At 46.9% G+C, this 26,404-nt stretch overlaps 1 protein-coding gene across 2 annotated transcripts in view; it reads left to right on the top strand.

Moving 5' to 3' along the window:
* The window catches only part of MAPRE3 (microtubule associated protein RP/EB family member 3), a 54,257-nt gene extending 28,178 nt beyond the window's left edge, over positions 1-26,079 (top strand). The window contains exons 2-7 of one of the 2 annotated variants that reach the window (XM_072767457.1): positions 21,357-21,484; positions 22,163-22,308; positions 22,932-23,133; positions 24,428-24,582; positions 24,706-24,858; positions 25,134-26,079. In XM_072767457.1, coding sequence (XP_072623558.1) covers positions 21,364-21,484; positions 22,163-22,308; positions 22,932-23,133; positions 24,428-24,582; positions 24,706-24,858; positions 25,134-25,202 — 846 coding nt within the window. In that variant the 5' untranslated portion in view covers positions 21,357-21,363 and the 3' untranslated portion in view covers positions 25,203-26,079. The remainder of the gene's footprint in view (positions 1-21,356; positions 21,485-22,162; positions 22,309-22,931; positions 23,134-24,427; positions 24,583-24,705; positions 24,859-25,133) is intronic. The other variant, XM_072767458.1, reaches the window with a different exon arrangement.
* The last annotated feature ends 325 nt before the right edge of the window (positions 26,080-26,404 follow it).

The following is a 26,404-nucleotide window of genomic DNA, read 5'->3' as shown; positions in this document are numbered from 1 at the left end:
GTGTTTGGTCCTCTTGGAACTTAGTAGATCTAAAAGGAGGAGCTCCTGCCTCTAGGGTCTTTGGGCAGCCATAAGAAACAGACAGGACATTAAAGGACAGGAGTTTCCTTAACTAGCAGAGACTGCCCCCTGCAGTGTTTCCTTTTTAAGCTCTTGAAAGGAATAGCAAAATACCTGGAGGAAAAGTATCTAATGAAGAATTAATTCTTACTTTCCAGGGAATTTTCAGGAGATAAAAGACAAGCCTGTTAACAGACAAATTAAAGTCAAGTTACAAAGTGAGCATTTAAAACAGTCTTACTGACGGGATGAGCACTGGGTGTTTTTCTGTATGTTGGTAAATTGAACACCAATAAAAATTAATTAAAAAATAAAAAATAAAATAAAACAGTCTTACTCTATTTTGAACAAGTGTAAATATGTAGGACCAAAGATCTATAATACGTAATATGTGATCCCTGGCTTCGAGGCATGTATCTGCTTGGGAGTATGTTGGGGAAAAAAAATTAAATGACAATTTAAAGAATTGGTAACTTAAATATTGTGCAGCAGGCTACATATATACTTAATCACCAAATGAACTATGTACACTCCTAAAATTCACTTAATATAGAGGAGTAAGAGATTGCCAAGGGCTAGGGAGGACATACAAAACAGTAATAGAATCAGCATCTAATGGAAGAGACCTGAAGAGGTCACCTAAAAACAGAAGCTCACCTAGTTCAGCGTTCAGGCTGGTTCTTGACATTACTAGAACATCCCCATTGGGTGTTGCTCAGCTTAAAAACTTGCCATGATGGGACCTCACCCCTTCCTAGAATAGGCTTGCTGCCTTTAACTAGGCATGCTGGGAAGTTTTTCTTCAGTGGATCAAAATATGTCTTTCTGTACCTTCAACACTTTGATCATAGTTTTACCCCTTGTGCCACAGAGAAGTCTAATTCTTACTCTTCCACTCTTAGCCCTTTAAGTAATTAAGGATAGTTCTCAGGTCACATTGAATTTTTCTTCCATCTCTAAGCTAAACCCCCAGTTTCTCCAGCAGATCCTCTCAGGACCTAGTAGGAGTATATTCATTACATTCACCATCATGATCACTTTGTTATTCTTGAAGTATGCTGCCCATAAACTGAATTCAGTATTTCAAGGGGGAATATTATCACCCTCCTCATCCTAGAAGGACTTTATAATCCATTATCAGGCTTAAACCAGTTCTAACCAACTGTGTTACTTTGGGCAGGTTACTTAATCTCTCTGAGCCCCAGTTCTGTTCTGCTAACATTTGAAAGCATATCATGTGCTGGGCACCATACTAAACATTGAGGATGCAAAGACTTAAAGCCAGCCCTCAAGAAGCTCATAGAAAAGTAGAAGAAATAAATGTAGTAAGTACTGTCTGCATAAGCTATATGCCCACACAGTATTACAGAAATACTTAGAAGGCCAACCTAACCCAGCCCAGTAGAAAGAGGTAGGAATTAAGGAAAACTTTCCAGGTGAGTTGACACTTGAGATGAATCTTGAGATTAGTTGGCATTTTTCAGATAAAGATTAGTGTCAAGGAAGTGCAGGCATTTCCAAAGAAGAAAAGTATGAATAAAAATCTCCCAAGTTTTGGTGCCTGGGTGGCTCACTGATTGAGCCTCTGCCTTTGGTTCAGGTCATGATCCCAGGGTTCTGGGATCGAGTCCTGCGTCAGGCTTCCCACAGGGAGCCTGCTTCTCCCTCTGCCTATGTCTCTGCTTCTCTGTGTGTCTCTCATGAATGGATAAATAAAATCTTCAAAAAAAAAATCTCCCAAGTTTGAGTCTGCTGGTATGGTGTCTTATAGCTGGAACATGAGGTTGGAAGGGGGTGAGGCAATGGGAAGTGAGGCTGGAAAGGCAGGCAGGTGCCAGTCACAGGAAGTTTAATGAGGGGCAGTGGAAGACACTGAAACAGGGGTTGGTTTATCAGTAGTCTGTAAAGAAGTAGACATAAAGCCTGTAAAATGGGGCCAGTGAGACCTCCCCAAGTTGTGAAGAGCAGATGAGGTCAATAAAATGCACAGGAGGGGCAGGTGCATGCCAGGGGCTCAGTCAGTGGTGGCCCCTTCCCCAGCCTCTGTCAGCTCCACAAAGATAACTCATGTGAAGCTCCTATCCATCTAAAAGCCTTCTGTACTTTGCATACTCCATTGCAAATCCTTATGTCTTCTGCCACATGTCTTCCTTCCATTTGGTTTTTAAGATCCAAGTGCAGAACCTCATGTGTATTTCTTTTTAATGGTTTAGCCTCTTGCCATAACCTGTCACAGCAGTTTGGGATCCTGACTCCATCAGCCAGCCATTTTTCCAACCTACTAATCTTTCTACCAATCCTCAGTTATTGATTCATAAAAATAAAGGTTTCACAAGACCTTAATTTTTGAGATGCAAGTAACACATTTCCACTCATTTATATGGATGGCTGATTTTACACATAAGTGTGTGTGTCTGCATCATATCCAAATAATAAAACATGTACTTCACAGTATCAGACAAATGTTCACCAGAAGTATACTGTGACCAAAGCACAGGTACAGGGCTGTGGAGGCCTATCATGTTCCTGTTATGCCATGGCCAGAGGAGACAGGAGGAGGAATGGAAAAAGGAACGAGGGAAGAAGAAAGAGGAGGGAGAAGAGTGAAAGATTTTAAAGCAGTGAGGGAAGAGAGGAAGGACAAAGTATAAAGATGAAGTACAAAGAAAAATACCTAACCCTTTGTTGTACTTTGTAATGTATGAAGTGCTTTCAGATAGGTTATCTTAATTGATTCTGCAAAGAAGCTTATGAGAAAGCAAAAAATGAGAGACAGAGGGGAGATGGGAAGCAAGGCCCACAGTGGAGAGGAGAGATGAGCTCAGAGCCCCTCATGGCCTTCTGGGCATCCCAGAGGATGCGCCCTGCCTGGTGAGAAGCTAGCGCAGACCTTTTAAAACCAGACAAACTAGCATGAAGGTATTGAACCACCACTTCAAAGAAGTCTGAACCGCCCAGACGAAAAGCAACAGAAACCTTTAAGTGGTTATTTTGGCAACTTTTGTCAAGAACTTTTGACTGCCTGACCACAGCTTTCCTCCATACTTCTCTCCCCTGTTTTTTAAAAATATTTTTTTTAAATTTTTATTTATTTATGATAGGCACACAGTGAGAGAGAGAGAGACAGAGACACAGGCAGAGGGAGAAGCAGGCTCCATGCACCGGGAGCCCGACGTGGGATTCGATCCCGGGTCTCCAGGATCGCGCCCTGGGCCAAAGGCAGGCGCTAAACCACTGCGCCACCCAGGGATCCCTTTAAAAATATTTTTTTTGAGTTTTTTCCTTGTCACAAAAGCCATATACGTTCATTGTAAAATAATTTAGGAAGTCCAGATAAACCTGAAGAAGAAAATAAAAATCCCCTATGACCTTACTGTCAGGTAAAAACCACAATGGTTATTTTCTTTTAAGATTTTATATATTTATGGGGGGGGGGGAGAGAGAGAGAGAGAGAAACATAAGGGGGGAGGGGCAGAAGGAGAAGCAGGCTCCCTGCCTACCAGGGAGCCAGATGAGACTCAATCCCAGGACTCTGGGATCATGAGCTGAGCCAAAGGCAGATGCTTAACTGACTGAGCCACCCAGGCGCTGCACAATGGTTGTTTTAGAACATATCCTCACATTATTCTTCTAAGCCTATTGGTATATTTCTGCTCCATAAAACCGCCCACTTAATATATTGTAAACATCTTTCCATGTTTTTATCAGTTGGGATATGTTTTGATACAAGTAAACTCGGAGGACAACTAGCACTGTTGATTAACAGCACAAACCCCAATCCAAACTAACAGTGGCTTAAACAAATAATAGGGGCATTTTTCTCACATGACAGGAGTCTGAAAGTGGAGGTACAGGCTGGTAGAATGGTTCAAGGACATCATCAAGGACACTCCACCTCCTTAGCCTGTCGAGTGTTACCTCATGTTTCAAGGTGGCTGAGCTGTAAGAGAAGCTGGGAAGCAAATATTTCATGTTTCTCATCCCTCTGTTGGACAAGAGTGCAGGGAATAGTTGCTGAGTTAGCCAGCCAGCGGTGCCAGAGTCATTACATATTCTCCTGCAGCATGCTCTCTTAAGCAGCTACGTTACGTAGTTTAGATGTACGATGATTTATTTAACTGTTCATTATTGTTGATCATTTCGGATGTTCCCAGTTTTTCATTATAAATATGCTTATATCTAAAGTTTTACATGTACCCATAATTACTGCTTTAGTACAAAAGTCCTAGAAGTTGAAATAAGGTCAAAGAATATACAAAATGTAAAGGCTTTTAATATCTTTTTTTAAATGAAATTGCCCTCCAGAAAGACTACTAAATTACACTCTTACCACCCGTGTCTAAAAGAGTACATTTCCCTGGACTCTCAACAATGGGTTTCTGTTTGTTCATCATCAAGCTATTATCCTATGACCATTGTGTGGATTTAACTTTGAGCTAGCCCTGACCAGATTCTGAAGTGCCCAGCAGCCTATGGGGGCCCAGAGCAGGGACCCTGAGAGCTTTAGCCAGCTCCCCATCCTTCTCCATTGCTGCCTGGACATGTGGGTTTGCAAGGTGTCCTGCACTCCCAGGCTTCCAGTGCAGGCCCTCATCTTGATAGGCATTGCCAGGGACTCGTGATGTCTCTGGTGAGCATATACCTCACTCATCTGTCTCTTTTTTGAAAGTCCTTTCTGCTACTATGAAGTCATCATCTGGTCCCAACTTAGTCCTAAGTCAACACCATCCTGGCTTACTTGGAATTGAGGTGCACCTGGTATCTGGCCTCTTTTTAAACAGCCCTCCTATATCCTCACACGTCACTCTTACCTGATGTACCTCAAGTAGGGTAGCCTCACAGGCCTACTTCATAATCTGGAACTGAGAGAAGGTTGAGAATACAGTATCAGTAGGTTCAGGAGGCATTTTCATCATATTAAGCTGCTTTTGTGACAAGCTGCAACTTTCTAGGGAGGTGGTCAAAAGAGTAAATTATCTGAGACATCATTACCCTTTGAAACAGTTTTTGACTAGTCAGCAGTTGGCTACTATGAACAGTCCTACTCATTAAACAAGGAGCTATCCATGTATGAGAGAAGAATCATCTGGCCTGATCATCTCTGTACAGAGTAGATGCTTCAATATTCATGTGTATAGACATATGTTCACATGTGGATAAATGACCAAATGATGAATCCAAGCAACCCTCATGCTCAGTGCAGGAACATCTCAGTACCACACTATGACTCCTCTAAAATAAAAAAAAGAAAATGCCAGAATTCTGGTTCCAGAAAGGAAATGATAAGGATTCTATTTTGGTGGTCCTAGGACCTTACCCTGACCTTTGGAGAGGTGACACCTAAAATGTGAGAAGCACTATCTGAAGGAAACAGTTATCTGAGAGCCTTCCATATAGCGCACAGTTCGGAGCTACTGTCAGTTATTACCACCACAAGAGAAAAGAAAGGAAAAGAAACTAAAATTTATGAAGCACCTATTATTACAAATCCAGCTAAAGCCAGGATCATGATACCCGGGCCAGTCACTGCTAAAGGCCCCTCCCTTTTCCTGATTACAGAATGCTGCCTCATAAGATACCTACTATAATATAGATCCCACTCACAACTTACTCTATCTAATAGTAGAAAAGTCTCTAATCTCCTCTCCCTACCAAATTCCATTGTTACTGGCTCTATGTCAAAGACTTAAAAATTCTGTCAGAATTGCATTACCAACCTCTCACCAATAGCTCTAACTATAAAAGTTCTGTGTGAGTGCCCCACATAGGTTAGCCTCAATCTTCATGATAAGGCAGCAACATAACTACGTAAAAATCATTGGTAAATTTAAACATTATTCCTATTTCATGCCAGCCACTTACACTTCTTCCATGAATTGTCTGTTCGGAGCATTGTGTTTTGGGTGCCCATAAGCCATACACATAGTGATGTCCAAAAGGCATTTCTATTTCATAAGAAGAAACAGAGGCCTAGAGACGCCAACCTTTGCCCAGAGCCCAGAAGATTATGAAAGGCAGGGCTGTAGCTAGGTTCTTTGGAGTCTTTTGATGTATACATGCTGCCTGACTACATGTGGCTAAACATGCCAATATATTTCTTAGGAAATACACCATAAGGCTACCTAGTTTGGTGGTGCAGTTAAAGTGTGCTTTCTTAATTCTCTATTTCTCCCACTTTTGCAGAATCTTAGGAAACCCTAAGTCATTTCCCCTTTCTTAACCTCTTTCCCCAAAGTATGAGGCAAAAATATGAGGGGCACATATATTAGGTAATATCTAGCTTTCTCTTGGTTCCCTGGTGATATGCATTTTCTCTCATTGTTACCAAACTTCCACTTTTTCCAAATCAAAATACATTTTAGCATAAGTGCAGTATAGCAACAAAATTTTCTTTCATTTTATAATTTCCTTAAGTGAATCTTCAAAACCTTCATATAAGGACATAGTCTAATATCTCATGCTCAGAATAAATTACATGGAATATCAGGCATTTACTAAAAAAGTAACTATGTCTGGGGCCAGGAAAAATGCATTCCAGGACCCTAGATCTTCAGTAAAGGTGTGAATAATGAGAATTTACTATCAAAAATCTCCAGATGTTTGTTAAACCACATGGATGACTTATGGGTTCCTCAAACTTTACAGCCCAAAGAGTTCACAGACAAATACTTTTATGTGGGTAATAAATGTAGAAATAATGTTCTCCTTCAATAGTAAAGCAATGCTTTTTAAAAGAACAAAAAAAAAGTTTTTTATTAGATCAACACATTTTTTTTTTAGATCAACACATTTTAAAAAATAATAATATTCCATGTTGGTGACAGTGTATTGAAATGAGTTCTCAAGCTACTGGAAGAAAAATCAAAGGTAACCATCTTTTTGGAAAGCTGTTAGGCTTTAAAAGATGCCACTCCCCTTGACATAGTAATTCCCTCCCCACAGGATAGTATTACATTTAGACAAAACTAGATTGTTCACAGATATGAATTCTAGCCCTATCTCATTATCAGAAATGTTCACCTACTGAAGATTGATTTAATAAAGCATGGAATATTATGCCCCATTAATGATGACGTTTTGTAATACCCTTCGGTATTCTTCACAGTATTCGTGTATGGTCTCACTTCATCCTCAAACCTGCTCCTCTGTACTTCTCTTAATCCTTCCAGTGCTGCAGCAAGAAACTGTGGGGTTCTCCTTGACCTCTCTCTTTCACATCCCACAGCTGGCCTGCAGCAGTTTGTCAGTTCCACCTTCAGTAAGATTTGCCCTACTTTCCAGGCCTCTTGTAAAGCATGAACTGAAAAGGTTTGAGGAGAAAAGAAAGCAACCCTGATTTCCCTTGAGTAGTTAGGGTTTTAGTTCTTAAATCGAGGCTCAGTTTTTCTCCTTCTTGAATTATCTAACGATCTCTTTTTCCTACCACAGAAACCATTCGCCTCATTGAAAACATGACATCTAGAAATAGGGTAGCAGGATTCAAAGTATTACCACAATGAATAGAAAAATCTGTAAGGGAGAAAATAATAAGATTTCACTAGTGGTAAGCCTACTTACTGAGAAATGTGGTGTATTTTTAGTGAACTACAAATACTGTACACCGTGAAGGGCCATCAGATATAAAGGAGGCCCTAGAACCAAGTGTGCAGAAACCTCCACTAGCCTAGATGCTGGGCTGTTGCCCTTAGGACAGGTGAGTAGGCTTTGCCACAGGAGAAGAGACACGGCAGTAGACTGTTGATGTCTGATGATTCCCATGAGGTTGAGTCATAACACCAAAGGTTTGTCGAGACCTCACATGTACAAATAGGTAGAGAAGGTTATGATAATTAGGTAAGCCCAGAGTGGGAAGATGTTGAAGGGCTAATTTAATCCACAAAAGGCCTCTTCATGTTTAGATTCCTAAGGAAGAGAACTGCATACTGAGAACTTGGTTATAAATGTGATGATTTAGAAATGTTGGAAAGTTGTGGCTGGCCTATAGTCTGTCGAAAGTATAGAATTTACCTCCTTGGGATAAATCATGTCCTGGGCAATGAACTTTACTTTAGCCAAATTGTAACTTCTCTTTGAAAACATTGTGCCCTTTCTGAAAGAAGACAGGAATCAGTAGATCCCTGGAATCAGTCTTAGAGTTTAGGTGTCTTTAGAGCACAACACAAGGTCATCCACATAAACAATCATGTGGAACTTTAAGGTCCTTGAGTTTGTGGTTGAGGATCTGTGAAAAGTAGGTGCTACCTCAGAAAATCTTTAGAGCATAACAGTCCAGGTATATTGTTGATTTTTCCAGAAGAAGGCAAGCAAATGTTGACTCTTTCAGTCTAAAGGAACACTAAAGAAAGCAGAACATATATCTGCAACTGTAATATATACAGCTTTGTGAGGCACTAAAGATAAAAGAGTATTTGGTTCTGGGGGCACCTGGGGGCTCAGTCGGTTAAGCATCCCACTCTTGATTTCAGCTCAGGTCATGATCTCAGGTCCTGAGATTGAGCCTACATCAGGCTCTGCACTCAGCATAGAGTCTGCTTGTCCCTCTCCCTCTGCTCCTCCCTCCACACACACACTCTCTCTGTCTCTCTCTCTCTGTGTCTCTCTCACAAATAAATAAAATCTTTAAAAAGAGAGTATTTGGTTCGGGTCAGGGAATAACTATTCTGTTTATGGCCCAGTAAATCCATATCCTCACCCACTGAGTTTTTTGACTGAAGCATAGGAGTGTTACAAGAACTGCTCAAGGTCTGATGAGTCCTTTCTGTATTATGCTTTTAACTATTTTAGTCCTCCTTTAGCTTTAAGAAGGTATTGTGCAAGTTTGGGTAGAACTTCAGACAGGGCATTCTGGACCTTAATGGATTCAGCCCCAATAATCCTGCAAACAATTGAATGTTTGAAACTTTGTCCCCTTTTTGTTCTAAAGCACTCTCAACTTTGTTCATATCGAAGGTTCCCCAGATTGACCACTATAATGCTAAATTATCCTTGATAAAATTGTACCATAATGAAATAAGTTCACAAATTTGGGTTACAGAATGCATGTAAGAAGCAAGAAATTGGCCTACAGGGGCAGACTTGGCTTTAGATCGAGCAAACCCATAGTTTGGGAAACAGTCAGTCCAAAGAGTTTGCTTGTACACCTGTGTCTCAGTCTCTTCCTCGAACCTAATGCCCGGGCCTCCCGGCTACAAATCCCAACCAGCTTTGTGGTTCCAGAGGACAGAAAAACAGAGAGAGAGAGCTCTCCCAGAGCCAGACCTTCATAGACAAAGCAAGAAAAGACTGATGAAAGTTCTCATAGGGTTTTTTGTAATCACCAAAAACTGGAAATACCCAGATATCCTTCAATGGGTGAATGGATAAACTGTGGTATATCCATATTTGTACCATTGCTTGGAAAATACTACTCAGCAGCAAAAAAGGACTCTTGATCCATGCAGCAACTTGGATAGAACCCAAAGGCATCATGCTGAGGGGGAGAAAAACTCATCTCAAAAGATTACTATATAATTCTATTTATATAGCATTCTTAAAATTATAGCAATAGAAAACAGATCTATGCTTGCCAGGGTTTGGAGTTGGGGACCAAGTGTGGCAACAGAGAGGCCACACAGGGGAGTTTCCCCGAAGTTATAGAACAATTTTGCATCCTAGTAGGGTTGTAATTACATGAATCTACACATGTGGTGAAATTTCACAGACTGTACACCAAAAAAAAAAAAAAGTGCATGTAAAAACTGATTAAATAATGGGGGAATCCCTGGGTGGCTCAGTGGTTTAGCCTGGGCCTGCATTTGGCCCAGGACATGATCTTGGAGTCCCGGGATCAAGTCCCACATCGGGCTCCCTGCATGGAGCCTGCTTCTCTCTCTGCCTGTGTCTCTGCCTCTCTCTCTGTGTCTCTCATGAATAAATAAATAAATCCAAATAACATCTGTAGCTTAGTTAATAATGTACCAATGTCAACTTCCCAGCCTTCACAATTATTATGTAAGATGTTATTGGGGAAGCTGGATATGGATACATGGGAATTCTTTGTCCTATTTTGCAATTGTGAGTCTAAAATTATTTCAAAATAGTTTCCAAAAATTTACAGGGCACTGATTTCTGCAAACAGCACTTGGGGATCTCTTCAGTTTTTACTGAGAAAATTATATAAAATAAAGCCTCAAAAATTATAAATTTAATGCAGTTTCTAATCACTGTAATTTCATTTACTGTAATTTTGATTGGGAAATTACACTCAGTTTTTTAACTATAGTATTGTTATAAATATTTTTGTATTGTTACAAATATATTATATCCAGGAGGGGGAAAAAATCCCTTGCTGGGTTTCCCCCAGGATGAAATACCCCCTCTAAACCTCTTTACAGAGCTCCTGGTGTGTAACTTCTGTCTACCTTTTTAACCTTATCTCCTGCTCCCAGCATGCATTCTGGGGTGAACTATTTGTAATTTTCTCTCTCTTCCCAGTCCATTCTTCTCTCCTCTTAACTCTCTGTTTGATTACCTTCTCCTTCAAGACCCACATCAAACTATGCTTCCTCTACAAAGCCTTCCCTGGCCCAGGAAGCAGGATTGCTCCAACAGCATGCCTTCCTTCGTGTGGGTTGTAGCATAATGTAAAGCCCTTTGGTTATTTGTTCACTGGCCTAGCTCGGACCCTGGTCCGTGAACACCCAGAGCTGGTCCCATTCCTTCCTATAGGCCCTGCACCTGGGTTTAGTACTAGAACATACACTCCATAAATGGCGATAAGCAAGGGAGTGAATCAGAGGCTCTGGAAAGTCCTTAGTAATAAATTTTGTGCATTCCATCCTGCCTCAATAGAGTGCTTTTCAACAAGATTTTCAACGAAACTAAAGATCAAAGGGGGTTCTGAATTAGCTACAGTTAAACGGAATGGCAAATGAATACTTAAAATATTTTCCAAACGTTCAATTCGGTTAAGACTTTATTATTATATTTAAATTTTTTCCCATTCTTTCTTTTCATTCATGACACAGTGTTGTAAGAAGCTTTAGAAAGACCGTGAAGGGGGCAGCCCCAGTGGCGCAGCAGTTTAGTGCCGCCTGCAGCCCGGGGCATGATCCTGGAGACCCTGGATCGGTCCCACGTCTGGCTCTCTGCGTGGGGCCTGCTTCTCCCTCTGCCTGTGTCTCTGCCTCTTTCTCTCTCTCTGCATCTCTATGAATAAATAAATAAAATCTTTAAAAAAAAGAAAAGAAAAGAAAAAGACCGTGAGGAAAAAAAAAAGAAAGACCGTGAGGTTGTGCTTGTGAGCCTCCTTGGACAGCTACCATCTAGGACTTAAGAACAGGATATGGTTTCTGAAGTAGGATGGGCAGGTTGGCGAAGATGAAGAGCACAAGTCTATGTTAAATCTTATATATACCATTTCCAGCTTTCACTAAGAGCAGCACAGTGTCCCCGCCTTGCAGGCAAGTCACTTGCTACTCCACCCCACTTGCTGTGGCAGCAGACACAAATGCCCTGGATGATAGACTCCTGATTTTTCCCGCTCAGCATCCTCATGGGCAAATAACCTGGGACTCCGTAACTGTCTTCAGGTGTAACTTCTGTTTCCAGCTTCCAGCAAGATGATTCAGACTTTCGTCATGTCTTCTTGCACAATCTAATGACCATTTCTCCATCAGAGGTCTGGAAACTTCATTAAACAGGGCAGATAACCCTTCCTTGAAACCAGTCCCACCCTTGGCTCCTGACACATCACCTATGTCTCCTATCTCCTCTCTTGATCACATCCCCTAAGATTCCTCTAAGATTCAATCACTGGTCTTCGGCCCATTTTAAAAAATAAAAGTAACAACAAACTTACTTCTCACGGCTCTAATTTCCCATTTTCTCTTCACTTCTTTTTGATATTGTGTCATCTTTAAAGGCCCAAGTTAGGTGCCACCCTCCCCCAGAAATCATCTGACTGGGCCCACACTCATCCTTTGCACTCTCTTGGAGCATTTAACCGCCAAATGTACTTTCACAGTTGAGCACTTCATATGTTTTGGTTTGTGGGATCTCTTATTGTTTTATGAATTACTCTTACTTTTTCAGTCAAACAAAGGCTCCTTAAGGACAAGATCCTTGTCTTTATTTTTTTTTTTAATTTTTATTTATTTATGATAGGAACACAGTGAGAGAGAGAGAGGCAGAGACACAGGCAGAGGGAGAAGCAGGCTCCATGCACCGGGAGCCTGATGTGGGATTCGATCCCGGATCTCCAGGATCGCGCCCTGGGCCAAAGGCAGGCGCCAAACCGCTGCGCCACCCAGGGATCCCAGATCCTTGTCTTTAAATGATCCTGTGCCCTTATGGTGCCTCACACAGTGTTTAGCACCATATGTCAGCAGGCTGTAAATCCTTGGTGACTGAAACTAAGACAGTGTTGCTGGGGCATGTGGAAGGCTCAATGGTTGAGTGTCTGCCTTTGGATCAGGCCGTGGTCCTGGAGTCCTGGGATCGAGTCCCACACTGGGTTCCCCACAGGGAGCCTGCTTCTCTCTCCGCCTTTGTCTCTGCCTCTCTTTCTATGTCTCTCATGAATAAATAAATAAAATCTTTAAAAAGACAGTGTTGCAGTAGCTTGGAAAAAGAAACACAAAGAAGAAATTTCTTTTCCCTTCTTTCAATGCTCAGGGGCCCAAATCGGAGCAAGGTGTCGCACACTGGGGCTGTGCAAGATCAAATAGCTTTTCCTGCCAGTGTGGTGGCATAGTCAGAGCATAGGCTTTAGGTAGGCTCATGCTCTGGTCTTGCCAGTGCTTGAGCTTGAGCTTGAGCAAGTCACTTGAACCCAGAGCCTTTATTTCCTCATATTCAAAATTGAGAGAATTACTAAGGCTTTTTGGAGATGAAGGCTATAATCCATAAGAGTGTCATTTGTGGTGGGAATTTCAGGAACCTTGGTAGACCAGGGTTTGAAAGCTGTTTGAAAGAAGGCAGGCCTTCTCGTAACTCTCTAGTGCATATCCCACTGAGAGGCCCATTGTCTCCTATAGGACAGGCAGCTAGAGTCTAGGGGACCTGAAGAGTGATGGTCTGCATGAGAAAACAGAAAACCCAACACCGACGCATGTCAAGTTTGTTGTAGACTTTCTGGTGGCAAGGCTAGAGGATGAAATGAGCAGTCTGTCAAAAAGGCAAGGAAGTGAAGCTGGAAGATTCTGAGAGGGATTGGCTGCGGGGCAGGAGGAGGTATGAGAGCAGAGGAGGGCTGAGCTTGGGATTGAGGCAAAGTAGCTAAAAACTGGTCAGATCCATTTGTTCCAGAGGTAGGGAGAACATGCCACTTGGCCAATGACAAGGGCAAGCCACACAGCCTAAAGAAGGAAGATAAAATGACATGGCTTATATGTGTCCTCTGTGTCCTCTGAGACACAGACCTGCTTTTGAAGCATGAAGGATCATTAAGGAAACATCAGGCACACGAGGGCTGCAGAAACAAATGTTCTCCCCTTAACACATTACAGCAGCCTCTGCAGCCCTGCTCCCTGTTCTGTCCTCAGGCTAGCCACTGAGGGGCCAGCAGTCCACCCCTCCAGAGTAGGCCAGGGAGAGGGAGGCTGAACAGCAGCTACGAGGCATATGACAGCATTACCCAGACCAGCCTGGAGAAGCCTCTTTAAGAGTTGAGATCATTGTTCAGTACAATGTGTCCTAGTAGCTGGTACCTCAGCAGGGTTCAGGACCTCAGAGAATAGCCACATGACCTAAAAGTATTATAAGAACAGAACCCTGGAAAAGCTCCAGTCCCTACCAGAACCAACACCATCCAGATCTCTGGCCCAATGTGCTGGAGTGGGCATGAGCTCGTCCCCACCAGCCCTGGAACTATGCCACCTACACCCTCTTTACCTTTGACTAATTCAGCTTTGAGAGGCTGAGCCTCCCTATGAGTCAGGTCCTTGTCCCCCGCCCCCCCCCATGAGAGAAGGTGATTGGCTGGGTCTGCCAGGGCTTTGTGACCCGCCTGCAGAGCCCCTCCACCCCCTCAGAACCCTCCATGCTTGCCTGCATGTATTGCCTCCATGCAACCCCAGAATAACCTGGATGTGTGACCCAGGGGGACAAGGGGTAGCGATTTTGCAGATTTTTCCAGACAGATGACTTCAGCCCCCCTGGGCCTGGGCAGGAAGGGTTAGCCCAGTGACAATGGGCATAGCCCCACATCAGGAGCGGGAAACGTTTTGGCAGACTCCTCAGAGTTGTCCTCTGATCTCACAGCATCTGTTCCAGTTCTCCTGGCCGGTAGGATGGCATCTACAAAGCCCAATAGATGGGAAATCCAGAGCTGGGGAGGGATTGTGGTCAGAGGCCCAGCTGCGGGAAGCCCAGATGGCTGTCCCCAGACAGAAAGGGGAACATTCTGTGGTCTGTCCCCCATCCTGGACTTGCCTTTCTTGGGCTCGGAGATCTGAAGCTGGATATGTGTTGGGTACCTGCCTTCTCAAACCCCCTTGGATTCTCACTGTCTGCTCCAGTGACACTGAAAACGTATGATATGCTAGGCTCTGCACAGCACTTGGTATCTGTGGTTCACTTAATCCTCATAAAGGCTCTATGAAGTGGGAACTGTCCCCATTTTATAGATGAGGAAACTGAGGCCTGAAGCCAAGCTGCTAGGAGATGTTAGGGCCAGGATTTGAATCCAATTGTGCTGACTGGAGATCAGTATTCTTAACATAGCACCTTTTTAGAGGCTGCTGAAGACATGCCCAGTACCCTGCAGAAGTGGAAGACCTGGTAGTCTTTCATAGCCGTGCTGGACAGAGGGCAGAGTCCTGGGAACTGCAGGGAGTTCTCCTAGGGACCAAAGAACTGGAGACCCCTTAATTATCTTTAAGATATACTTGTGGAAGATAGATTCCCACTGAAGACCTGAAAACAAAAAGCCAAAATCAGATTTAGGCTCATGATACCATTATTAAATACTGGAATTTGTGTGAGCTTTCAGAGTTATACAGACTTATTTATGATTTAAGAATATAAATCCCTAGACTTAATGTAGTCCTAGGTATCTGGGAAGGAAGTGGATGGTTTCTAGAAACTCTTCTGACCATGAGATATTAAGATTTAGTCTTGACCACTTTCAAGGCCTTAGGCAACAGAATGACAGCAACTCTGCCTCTCCTGATGAGAACTATAACCACCTTTCCCATAGCCAGTAAATGCACCCTGAACCTTATGGTCCTAGCACAGGAAGAGATTTAGCAAAATCACCAGATTACACCTCCTCAACTTGTCTATCCCATGACTCCAAACCTGGTAGCCCGAGTCAAGGTTCTGAAGAGCAGGCTTTTCCCAAGGCCACATTCTCAGTCTGATCCTGGAACAGGATCTTCAGCTGACTCAGGTGTCACTCCAAGTGACATGCCACAAATCCAGTCAGGGACTGTTTCTCTTGAGGGTTTCTATGTGCCAAAGATGATGGTAGGAACAAAGGGATAGGAAAGACCCCGCTATGGTAGCTTCTGGAACAGGGGCTGACCCCTTGTGTGGTTGCCTACCATTGTCTCAGAAGAGGGAAAGCAACCCTTGGTAATGGGTGTGTTAACTTAAAGAGTTTTCTCAGACTGTTTCTCTGCTATAATTGAAGGCAGTTGGGCTATGTAGGGCTGGATGCTTGGGTAAATGCTTTATATATCTTTGTCCCCAGAAGCTGGTCCACTTTGCGTCTAGGTCTGAGTTAACACCCGGTACAAAAAGTCATCAGAAGTTGGATCAGTTGATGAGTTTAATGTGTGGTTTTGAGGAATAGGGAGGGTAGTATAGTTCAGTCCAGATTCTTAGACCTAACGTTCCAGGCCATTCCATCTGGTCCAGCTCTTATAGGATGTCCAGGTCAGGACTAAGCACCCCCTGTGCCCTGATACCATGAACTTTTGACAAAAACAGGCTTCCTCTTTGGAGGGCCACATCAAAGGTAGGGGCTCTTTTTCTAAATTGATCTAGGGAGAGATTTGGGGACCAGGGAAATGTTTAAGAGAAGGCTTTGTTCAGGACCTGGGTGCCACCTGCTGGCCATAATTTAGTTGTATTTACAGAGCCAAATCTAGGAAAGGATAATGAAATCTTGCTCAGTAGGTTAAGTGTCTGCCTGCCCTCAACTCAGGTCTTAATCCCAGGGTCCTGGAATGGAACCCCTCATTGGGCTCCTCAGTGAGGAGCCTGCTTCTCCCACTCCCCCTGCTTGTGTACTCTCACTCTTTCTCTGTCAAATAGATAAATCTTGCTTTTCAAAAAAAAAAAAAAAAAAAAAAAGATGAGATAAGGGAGCCAGAAGATTGTTTCTTTGTGTCTCACTAGCAAGTGTGACAGAAAATCTTTGCAGCGACCCGTGGGTGCCTTAGAGGAGTCCTCCTGAGCTAAAATGGACCCAACCAAGGCAGAGAGTAGCCAGTCCTGAGTGGAGATAATGGCTCTGTTCCTAATATCAGCCTGCCACCCATACTCACCCTACCCTCCCACCTCACTCCACCCCATCCTCACCCATTTTCCAAAAAGCCCAATAAGAGGTAACAACATGATTGTTGTCCTGAAAGGAGACATTCTTTCCCCAACTTCCTTCTTATATGCCCTGTTGCCACTTTGGGGAACCCTAGATTCAGAGTGATCAAAGGTGTGGAAAATGCCCCCCATCGTGAGGCACAGACAGAACTGGGAATTTCCAGCCCATCTGAGAAGACTTTGGCATTTTTAAAATACCTGTGTAGCTCCTGGTGACTCTTAGAACCGTGATGGCAAGGTCTTTAGTTGTATTCTGGAAGGAAAACCGGAAATTTTTCCTATGCATCAAGGAAGAAGATGGCTAACACTTCCCCCCCAGGGAGGTAGTAAAACATGTCAACATCCCAGCCTATGCCACTGCAGTGTAGGCCAGTCAGTCCCAGGCACCCACCTATGTCAGGTGAGGACGGTATTCTAATACCATGCACCAGAATCACCTGGAGTGTATGTGTGGGTGTGGGTGTATGTGTGTGTGTGTGTGTGTGTGTGTAACCATATATAGTTGAGCCTTGAGCACTACAGGTTTGAACTACATAGGTCCCCTTATATGTAGATTTTTTTTTTTGAGAAATACAATACGGTACTGAAGTTGTATTTTCTCTTCCTTGTGATTTTCTTAATAACATTTTCTTTTCTCTAGCTTACTTTACTGTAAGAATACATATATAATACATATGACATGCAAAATATATGTTGATCAACTGTTTATGTCATCAGTAAGGCTTTTGGTGAACAGTAGACTATTAAGTTTTGGAGGGAGTCAAAAATTATACACAGGGATCCCTGGGTGGTGCAGCGGTTTGGCGCCTGCCTTTGGCCCAGGGCGCGATCCTGGAGACCCGGGATCGAGTCCCACGTCGGGCTCCCGGTGCATGGAGCCTGCTTCTCCCTCTGCCTGTGTCTCTGCCTCTCTCTCTCTCTCTCTCTCTCTCTGTGAGACTATCATAAATAAATAAAAATTAAAAAAAAATTATACACAGATTTTCAACTATGCAGGGGATCAGTTCCCCTAACCCTGTATTGTTCAAGGGTCAACTGTATATAATACACTACATATGTTATATGTTACATATAAACACATACTAATAAATTTTATATGTAGTACCTTATATATAGTTATACACATAATATATAATATAGTTCTGTATAATATGTATATAGTTATACATACACACACACATGCACTTGGGCTTTACTCTGGCCTACTAGAAAATCTCTGCCCAAAAGTCTGATGTGCTTTTCTAGTAAAGAAAGTGAACCATCACCTGTTCAGTCCTGTGGAATCCCAAGAAGATGCTTTCAGGATGGAAGAACCTTGAAGCTAAAATGATTTCAGTGAAAACCTGAAGGACTAATGTTGAGCTGGAGCAATGCCTCTGCTTTTATCAATAATCAATCCTTGAAACTCATATACACTAAACAGAAAAAAAAATCCCTAAAGTGACTCAGAACTCCCAGGGCCAACCTAAGACCCCCTCCCCCTTTACCTTCCAGAACCAGTCCTGACTGACTCAGACCCTCTGAAACCTAGCAGAATGCAAAGCCATAGCCCTCCCCTGCTAACCCCAAATCACCCTGCTCCCAGGGGCCTCAGGGAGAAATAATCCTCCTCCTAGCTCATGGAAGGATACTGTTGGATACACCCCAACAGTATCCATAATAGCTTGTCCCCTCTGCACTCAGCTCCAGCAGGACTGTGCAAGCCCCCTAGGATCTGGCAGGGTCTGACCACTCCTATAGGGGCCAGTCAAGCACATTTCTAACTCTACATGCTCTCCTTTCTGACTTCCTGTCACACCTACTGTTTTCACCACACACTTTGGGGGTATTTGGTTCTACGATTCTCCTTTGTGTTTGTCTTCCCAGTAAGACTACAAACACCCTAAGGACAGGGGCAAATCTTTCCTATTTCTCACTAACTAAATACTCATCAAAATAAATTGTACTTTTCTCCACCTCATCCATTCTGTCTCTTTGTCAAGTTTGGTGTCCATCTATTCCCACTGGCTTACCAATGTTACTTGAGGTGAGTTTCCTAGAAACTCCTAAACCCTGTCTCTGCAATTATGAAAAATTGAGAGAGAAACACTCTTGTTTTGTCCTTCGTTGCCCAGGGGAAGGGAGGCCAGGCAGGCCAAAAAGCCAACAGAAACAAAAATTACCATCTTGGGAGCTTCTGAGGACTCAGAAGCTAGGAATTCCAGAGATTTCCGAGGGTAATTTTGAGGGAGTCTCCTTGCACTGAGTCTCCTCTTACACATGGCTTTGAGCCCAGTGCCCTGTATTGTGACCCTTGTTCTCACCACAGGATTTGTTTAGATGCCTGTCCCCCTGGCAGTAGGAGCTTTGATGCCAGGAATGGGGTTTCCAGGCCTGTCACAGGCAAGGTACTCAGCCAATTTTATGAATGATGCTTCTTCATGTGCCTCTCCTCTTTCTGATCATCTCTCATCACCTCTGGCCTGGCCTCCTCCTCCCCCTCAAACTTTCATCTTGGGCATTATTTCCTCCAGACACTGTCTCTCAACCCCGTGCATGGAGACATGCCCTGCCCCTCTCTGTTCCTATAGCACCCTGAGCATGCTCAGTCACAGCCTGTCAGTTCTCTTGAAATCACTTATAGGTCTGTCCCTTCCACCTAATGTAAGCCCCTCAAGGGCCAGGCTATGTTTCTCAGAAGCTCCCAAGACAATAATTTTTGTTTCTCTCTCAATTTTTCTCAAAAACTGAAGTTACATGCACATCTAATGAGGTTCCACTATGTATCCTTGGGGTCGAGGGTGCAGGGGAGCACAGCCTGATGAATGCCAACCAAGCCTCCTCTCTAAAGCGGCTTCACCAATTTGCACCTGCAGACTCTTTGGGCATCTTGGGTAGGTGCAGATTCTGACTCAGTAGGTCTGGGGTGGGACTGAAGAATTGGAATTTCTAGCAAGCTAAAGCACATACAGCACCACTGCTGCTGCTCCAGGGACCAGAGTTTAAAAACCATGGGGAAAAAAAATTAAAAATAAAAACCATGGGAGCAGAGAATGAGTGGATTTCGGGGAGGGGGCAGCAATCCAGACAGCTGCTGGTGGCTCCTAACTTGGGGAGCAAAGTGAGAGGGCTGGAGAGGTGGGGCCCATTTAGGAGTTTGATAAGTGGTGAGGAGGGTCACATGATAAGGGCAGATGCCTACAGGCACAGGGGATGGTCTAGGCATATTTTTCCTTCACAGAGACACTTTGTGTATTAAACCTAGGGAAATATTATTCACTCCGGAAATAAGCACTCTCAGAATTCTCAGAATACACTGTCCTTTTGTCTATTTTCTATTTCTCCACTTCTGATAAAGACCTAGTTACAAGATACATTTCCCTCCTAACAGTGCAAGTCAGTGATAAACAGCAGCTGACACTTGGTCTCCCTGTGCCTCTGGGGGCAGGGTAAGGAGGCACTCACACCTGCTGGCCAGAAGGGGGCGCCTCTACCCAGATCCTGCCATGGTTGCTGCGAGGAAACAAAAGGCCCAGGGTTGCCAAAAGAAGCCAGAAACCTCAAGTCATTTGTGTGAAATGTCCTCACGTTAAAATATTGGGCACTAATTCAAAAATGTTTCCAACAGTGTGAGTGCTGAGCAGTTCGCATCTGCAAGGCAAATTCAGCCAATGGGTGTCTCGTTCATGACTGCTCTGTATAGTGGTGTGGCTCAGGCTGCTTTTCTGTAGCTTTTGCTGGCAGCAGTGGAGGGGGGTGGGGCGCTAGGAGAGAGGCTGGAGGCTGGGAGGCCTATAGGAGGTTACTGCTGGCCTTGGCCTTGGCCAGAGAGCCTGCATGCAAACCCCCCAGGCAGCAGGAGAGGTAGGAAGAGCAGGCTTACTAAGAAGGCAGAGCTACAAGACACAATGACTGATTGGATCGGAGGGTGGTGGGAAGCAGCCCCCAGGTTCCTAAGTGTGTGACTGAGTGACTGTTGCTCATGTCCACTGGGATAATGAAGACAAGAGCAGAAGCCTGGATTGAGGGGAGGTTCTAGATAAGCAGAATGTAGGTGCCTAGGGGTCAACCAGCAGGCCACCTGTCACAGAAATACGGGGTTGGAAGTCAAAGGAGAGACAAAGGTTAGTCATCTTTCTAAAACACAAATCTGGTCAGGTTACCGCCTGCTTAAAATCTTCTCATGGCTTCTTCCTGTTGTCTGAACAGAAAGTCTGGCCTCCTCTTGGAAAACAAAGCCCTTTGCAGGCTGTCCCTGCCAACCTCACTGTACCACACCCCAACACAAAAACTTGCTCCCCGGGCCTGCTGAACAACTCAGAGTCCCAGAATCAGCCATGCCTTTGTCTTCACTAGTCCCTGGGCCCGCGGTACCCTTCTACCCCGTCCCTTGTACATTTGGAAAACTCTGAGCTCTCCCAGACTCCAGCCGTCTCTGCCCCGAAGTCTTCACTGACCTTGTCAAGCTGAAGAGATCACTCCTGCCTTTATGCTGCCTATAAGGGCATGTGCTTTTACTGCCCTCTCACCCGCCCGGTAAGGGTTTGCCTGTCTGTAAACTCCTCGAAGGCAGAGACCACATCTTACCGCGCCACCAGTTCCTCAGCACACGGCTGGCATAGAGTGACCACTCGGGAAATGCCTGAAGTTTTCCAGGAGGCAAGACTGCAAAGGGGGTCTAGAGGAAGATGCTTTCCACCTCCCCAGGGTTTCTCTGGCTCCTTCTCTCCCTACAGTTAAAGAACAGCACAAGGCCCCCAGGTGTTGACCGTGCCTGTCTTCCTTCTCTGCAGCTGGGGAATGGCCGTCAATGTGTACTCCACATCCGTGACCAGTGAAAATCTGAGTCGCCATGATATGCTTGCATGGGTCAATGACTCCCTGCACCTCAACTATACCAAGATAGAACAGCTCTGTTCAGGTAGGAGCCTGGGAGTGGGGAGAGTGGACCCTGCTGAAGGGGAGGGGAGGGAAGAGGATGGCAGGGGGGAGGCCAAACGGCCACAGCAGAAAATGCAGTTTGTAATTAGGATTGAGGAGAGCTGCGGAGCCCTTAACCAGTCAGAGCATTTGGAGGTAAAGGAAATGAGGGTCTCATGGCATAGAAAGACTCAGAGGCAGAGAGGAAGAGAGGCTCAGGGAAGGGCTGTGGGACAGGAGGGGCAGTGGGGTATCCAGAGCTGGGACAGGCAGTGAAGCTAGAGGGCAACAGCACAAGGTCCAGTGTAGCCACTCTGAGCCCAAACCTCAGCTCTCCTGGCAGTGCCACCCTGGGCACGTCACTAGGCCTCAGTTTTCCCATCCATAAAATGGAGATCCTGTGGCCTCTCAAACTAGGGTTGTTGGTAGGATGGAACGCCATATATGCAGTGTGTGGTATGGTGCTGGTACGTGACCGCATCCATGGGGAGTGACTGCTCTTATTCCTGGAGAGCTGAGCTGGGGGCATCCTGGCTGTGTCTGTCCTACACGTAGGACAAGGAGAGAGGAGAGACTGGCTGGTTTGGGGGAGCGGGCCAGCAGAGGGCCTGGGAAGGGAAAGCAGGTGCCTGGCCAGAGGCGCCACCGGGCACCCCCAGGCAGCTGTGCTTCTCCACAGGGGCAGCCTACTGCCAGTTCATGGACATGCTCTTCCCCGGCTGTGTGCACCTGAGGAAGGTGAAGTTCCAGGCCAAACTAGAACATGAATACATCCACAACTTCAAAGTGCTGCAAGCAGCTTTCAAGAAGATGGGTGTTGATAAAGTAGGTGCCTGCGCTCCGGGGGGCCCTGAGGAGCTCTGTGACCCTGGGGAAGAAGATGGCCCGCCAGCCGGGGCTGGGGGCTGCTGGGGTCATTCCAGCTCTCATGCCTCTCTCCACCCACCTTCCTTCCAGAGGGAATGTCCCCCTAGCTCAAAGCATGGTACAAAACCCCACACTTGACATCCCCTCCTGACTACCTTCCTGCCCCTTCCTTCTCTCTAGACCCTATCCGTCTCAGAACCTAAGGCTCAGTCCACCACTTCTATTAAGTTCCTTCTCTGTAGGGCCTGAGAAAAGTCTCCTGGCTCACTCTACTGCCTCAGCGGCCTGTAGGCCCTGGTGCCAGCAGCTCCCACCCCCCATGCACACAGCAGCACCAAGGGACACCTCCTCCCTCGGCCTCCTGTACCTGGAGGAGATGGCTGTCTCTGGATCCCGGGCCCAGGCCCCAACCAGCTGTCCACGCGCTCTGGTGCCCCGGGAGGGGGCCCCCTCCTGTGGAGAAGGCGGAAGATGTGGCAGCCCAGGGGCTGGCTTTCCTGAGAGCAGTGGCCCTCTCACAGAGGAAGGCAGCCCTACAGCAGCAGGTGGCTAAAGTTCTCTGCTTGTGTGGTCTATTTCAGATAATTCCCGTAGAGAAATTAGTGAAAGGAAAGTTCCAAGATAATTTTGAGTTTATTCAGTGGTTTAAGAAATTCTTTGACGCAAACTATGATGGAAAGGATTACAACCCTCTGCTGGCGCGGCAGGGCCAGGACGTAGCACCACCTCCTAACCCAGGTGATCAGATCTTCAACAAATCCAAGAAACTCATTGGCACAGCAGGTAACGTGCCCGAGCCGGGGGAGGGAGTATGGGGGGCCGGGCCGGCAGGGCTCCACAGCCAGGAGCACCTCCTGGGCCACCGGCCCGGCCCTGCCAGCCTAGAGGAGACTGTTATCACGGAGTTCAGATGACGCCGCCTGCTGCCCGCCTAGACCAGGGGGAGTCACAGTAGGGAGGACAGGGCTGCCGAGATGGCTACAGACGGAGACACCGGCACCAGCCGTGGGGGCAGTGGCGGTGGAAGGCCCAGAGCACTTGCTTTGGTAGTGTGAGCTAACTTGTGTGCCTCGAGACGACGGGGAGGCATGTGGCACGGTTCATCTGTCCAGGTCCATCCAGGTCAAGGCCCTGGTGCCAGCACCACACACCCTCCTTATCCCCTGCCCACTGGACACCTGGGGACAGGAGTTTGCCCAGCTTCCCCCATTGGGATCACATCTTCCCCTACTCCAAAGGCCCATAGCCCCAAGTCCTCAAGAGATGAGTCTTATGAAAGGAGGCTTTGTCTAGGTTCTAGAGGAGAAAGGAGAGAAGCAGTAGGGCCTTTGGGGGGCAAAAGGGTTGGGGAGAGGCAGAGAGAGGAGCAGCCCAGCATCTGAACCCGTCATAGCAGAGCCACTCCTCCGTTTGCGCTGCTGCCCTGCCTGGGCCTGCCCCCCATTCACCTGCTTGCTTTGCGTTAGAAGCAGCCGGCTCTGACTAGGGAGCGGCCATAGCTAGAAGACAAGTGGCCACAGCATGCCCGGCCTGCGGGGGAGGAGCCCGGGTCCCTGAGTCAGGCCCAGCAGAGAACACAGAGCCCATCCTGAGGCAGGGAGCCTGGAGGGGCAGGGGCCCTGAGACTCTGAGGTCACCCACGGGGAGGGTAGGGCCTCTGGTAGGAAAGACCCAGCAAGTGCCAGATCTGCGACCCTGCAACAGCTGCTTTTCTTCAGACTCTGGCTGACAGTACAAGAGGCCCAACCCTTCCAGCCCCATTTCCCAAATTCGCCTTCCCAGTTCCCCTCACCTCTCCCTCAGGCCAGCTCTCCTCCCTCCGCATACCTCATACCTTCTTTACTTCCCCGAAGTCCCTGCTCTCCCAGGCTTGCCAAAGAGCTGTCCAGCTGCTGTGGTGTCAGTGTGGCCATGGCTTGAGGCCTAGATGTAGCTGCCTCTTGAGTGGGAGAAGAGGGGAGGGCAAGAGTGCCTGCCTTTCGCATGGGCCTGCCCCCGCAGCCGTCACACCAGGCTGTCTCATGCCAGGTGAGCTGTGGGCTCACATGGTCCCATCCCGCTTTTCTCCCCTGGGCAGTTCCACAGAGGACGTCCCCCACAGGCCCCAAAAATATGCAGACCTCTGGTCGGCTGAGCAATGTGGCCCCACCCTGCATCCTCCGAAAGAATCCCCCATCAGCCCGGAACGGCGGTCATGAGACTGATGCCCAGATTCTTGAACTCAACCAGCAGGTGAGCAGGGTGGGTGATGGTGGCTGAGAGAGCGCTTGACAAACAGCCAGGCCCTTGAGCCATCAGGGCAGTAAGGGGTGTCTGAGGTCAGGACTCTGGCCTGAACACCGTGTCCCCAAGCAGCTATTGGATTTGAAGCTGACCGTGGATGGGCTGGAGAAGGAGCGTGACTTCTACTTCAGCAAACTTCGAGACATTGAGCTCATCTGCCAGGAACACGAAAGTGAGAACAGCCCTGTTATCTCGGGCATCATTGGCATTCTCTATGCCACTGAGGTGAGCCCTGCCTTCACCCGCTCACATCCCAGGCTGCCTGGGCCCCACCCCATCCTGCCCCGTGAAGACCACGAGGGGTAGCACCCGAGGGGCCGGAGGAACACGGTGAGGAGAGCCAGCTGCAGTCAGAGCCCAAGGCCACAGAGAGATTAGCAGGGGAAGTGGGACTAGACCTCGCCCCCCCACCCCACACCCACCCCCGAGCTCCTGACAGCCGTCTCCCCCTCTGCCTGGCCTGCCTGACTCACCGCTTTCCTCTCCTTCCCACTCTCCAGGAAGGATTTGCACCCCCTGAGGACGATGAGATCGAGGAACACCAACAGGAAGACCAGGACGAGTACTGAGGGCAGCTCCGGCCCTGGCTGACTGCACGGCTGCCCGTGCCCCCCACCCTGCTCCCATCCCACATTATAATCCTTTCCTTACAGCCTGTCGGCCGGCCGGGTGCTTTGTGTCAGTGCCCACAGCACTGGGGAGTCAGGCAAGGAGCGGGGCTCGTGGGGATGGGGCAGGTGCGCAGGTAGAGGCCCCGTCCTGTGGGCACCGGCCCAGCGGGTGAGGCCTCTGTCCACTCCTCCGTACCCCTATTTATTTCCGTTGTCTCTACGCTGTGTCGGCCAACACTTCCCCGGAGGGCGCTGCTGCCACCCGCCCCAGCCAGCCGCCTGCTCCCCTGACAGCCAGCAGCTGTATATTTGACAAAGTCATTGGTATATTTTTACTTACTGGATTTTCCTTGCACTTTACCTGTTCTTTTCCCAGGGCCGACAGCACGGGGCTCCGGGGCAGTGTGCCTGGCTTGGCTTCCTTTCCCCGCTGCCGGGAGCCGTGGCAGGACTCGCCCATTCTTATTTATTTTGTCTTTTGACTTTCCAGTAGTTGAGGGGAAGGCTGATGTCAGGAGAGGGATAAGGGGACCGAGGTGGGGGGGGTGCCTTAGGCCCTGGTGGTCAGGGAGGAGGGGAGCATGTGAGGGATGAAAGTGACCTCCTGGCACCAGGTTCACCCACCCTTGGCCCCCTGCCCCCAGCACTGAAGCCCAGCACTGCCCCGAGGCCCCCTCCACTCCTCCTGCAGCTTGGTTCGTACCACACAGACTCTGCTTGGACCCTCCTGTACGTCTGCCTCCCATCTGCCCTCCTACCCGACCTCTATCCCCTCGGGCCACCTAGCCTGCATATGTGTTCACTTTTATTTAAATAAACTTGTGTGGTAAAAGTCCATGCCCGGTCTCCCTCAACTGAGCCACAGCCTGGGTCTCCATGCTTTTCTCCTCCTGAGCACTCCCCTCTCTAGAGGAGATGGCATAGAGCACACAGCACCACTACCACCCTCTATCAGGCCTAGAAACTGCCATTGGCGCCTGGCCTCAGAGCCCAGCTCTGATCTCATCCCCATCTCTCCGCACTGGTACGAAGGCTTTAAGGGAAGGAAGCCGTGGAGGCCCCCCAGTCCCTGTGGAGGAACAAAGTTTGGAGCCATGGCTGTGACGATGGGCTGCCCAGTAAAGTGACTGGGGGTGGGGGAAGTATCAGGGTGGCCTGGC

The sequence above is a fragment of the Vulpes vulpes genome, chromosome 8 (assembly GCF_048418805.1).
Source record: "Vulpes vulpes isolate BD-2025 chromosome 8, VulVul3, whole genome shotgun sequence".
Taxonomy (NCBI): Eukaryota; Metazoa; Chordata; class Mammalia; order Carnivora; family Canidae; genus Vulpes; species Vulpes vulpes.
This window is presented reverse-complemented; position numbering and strand designations above follow the sequence as displayed.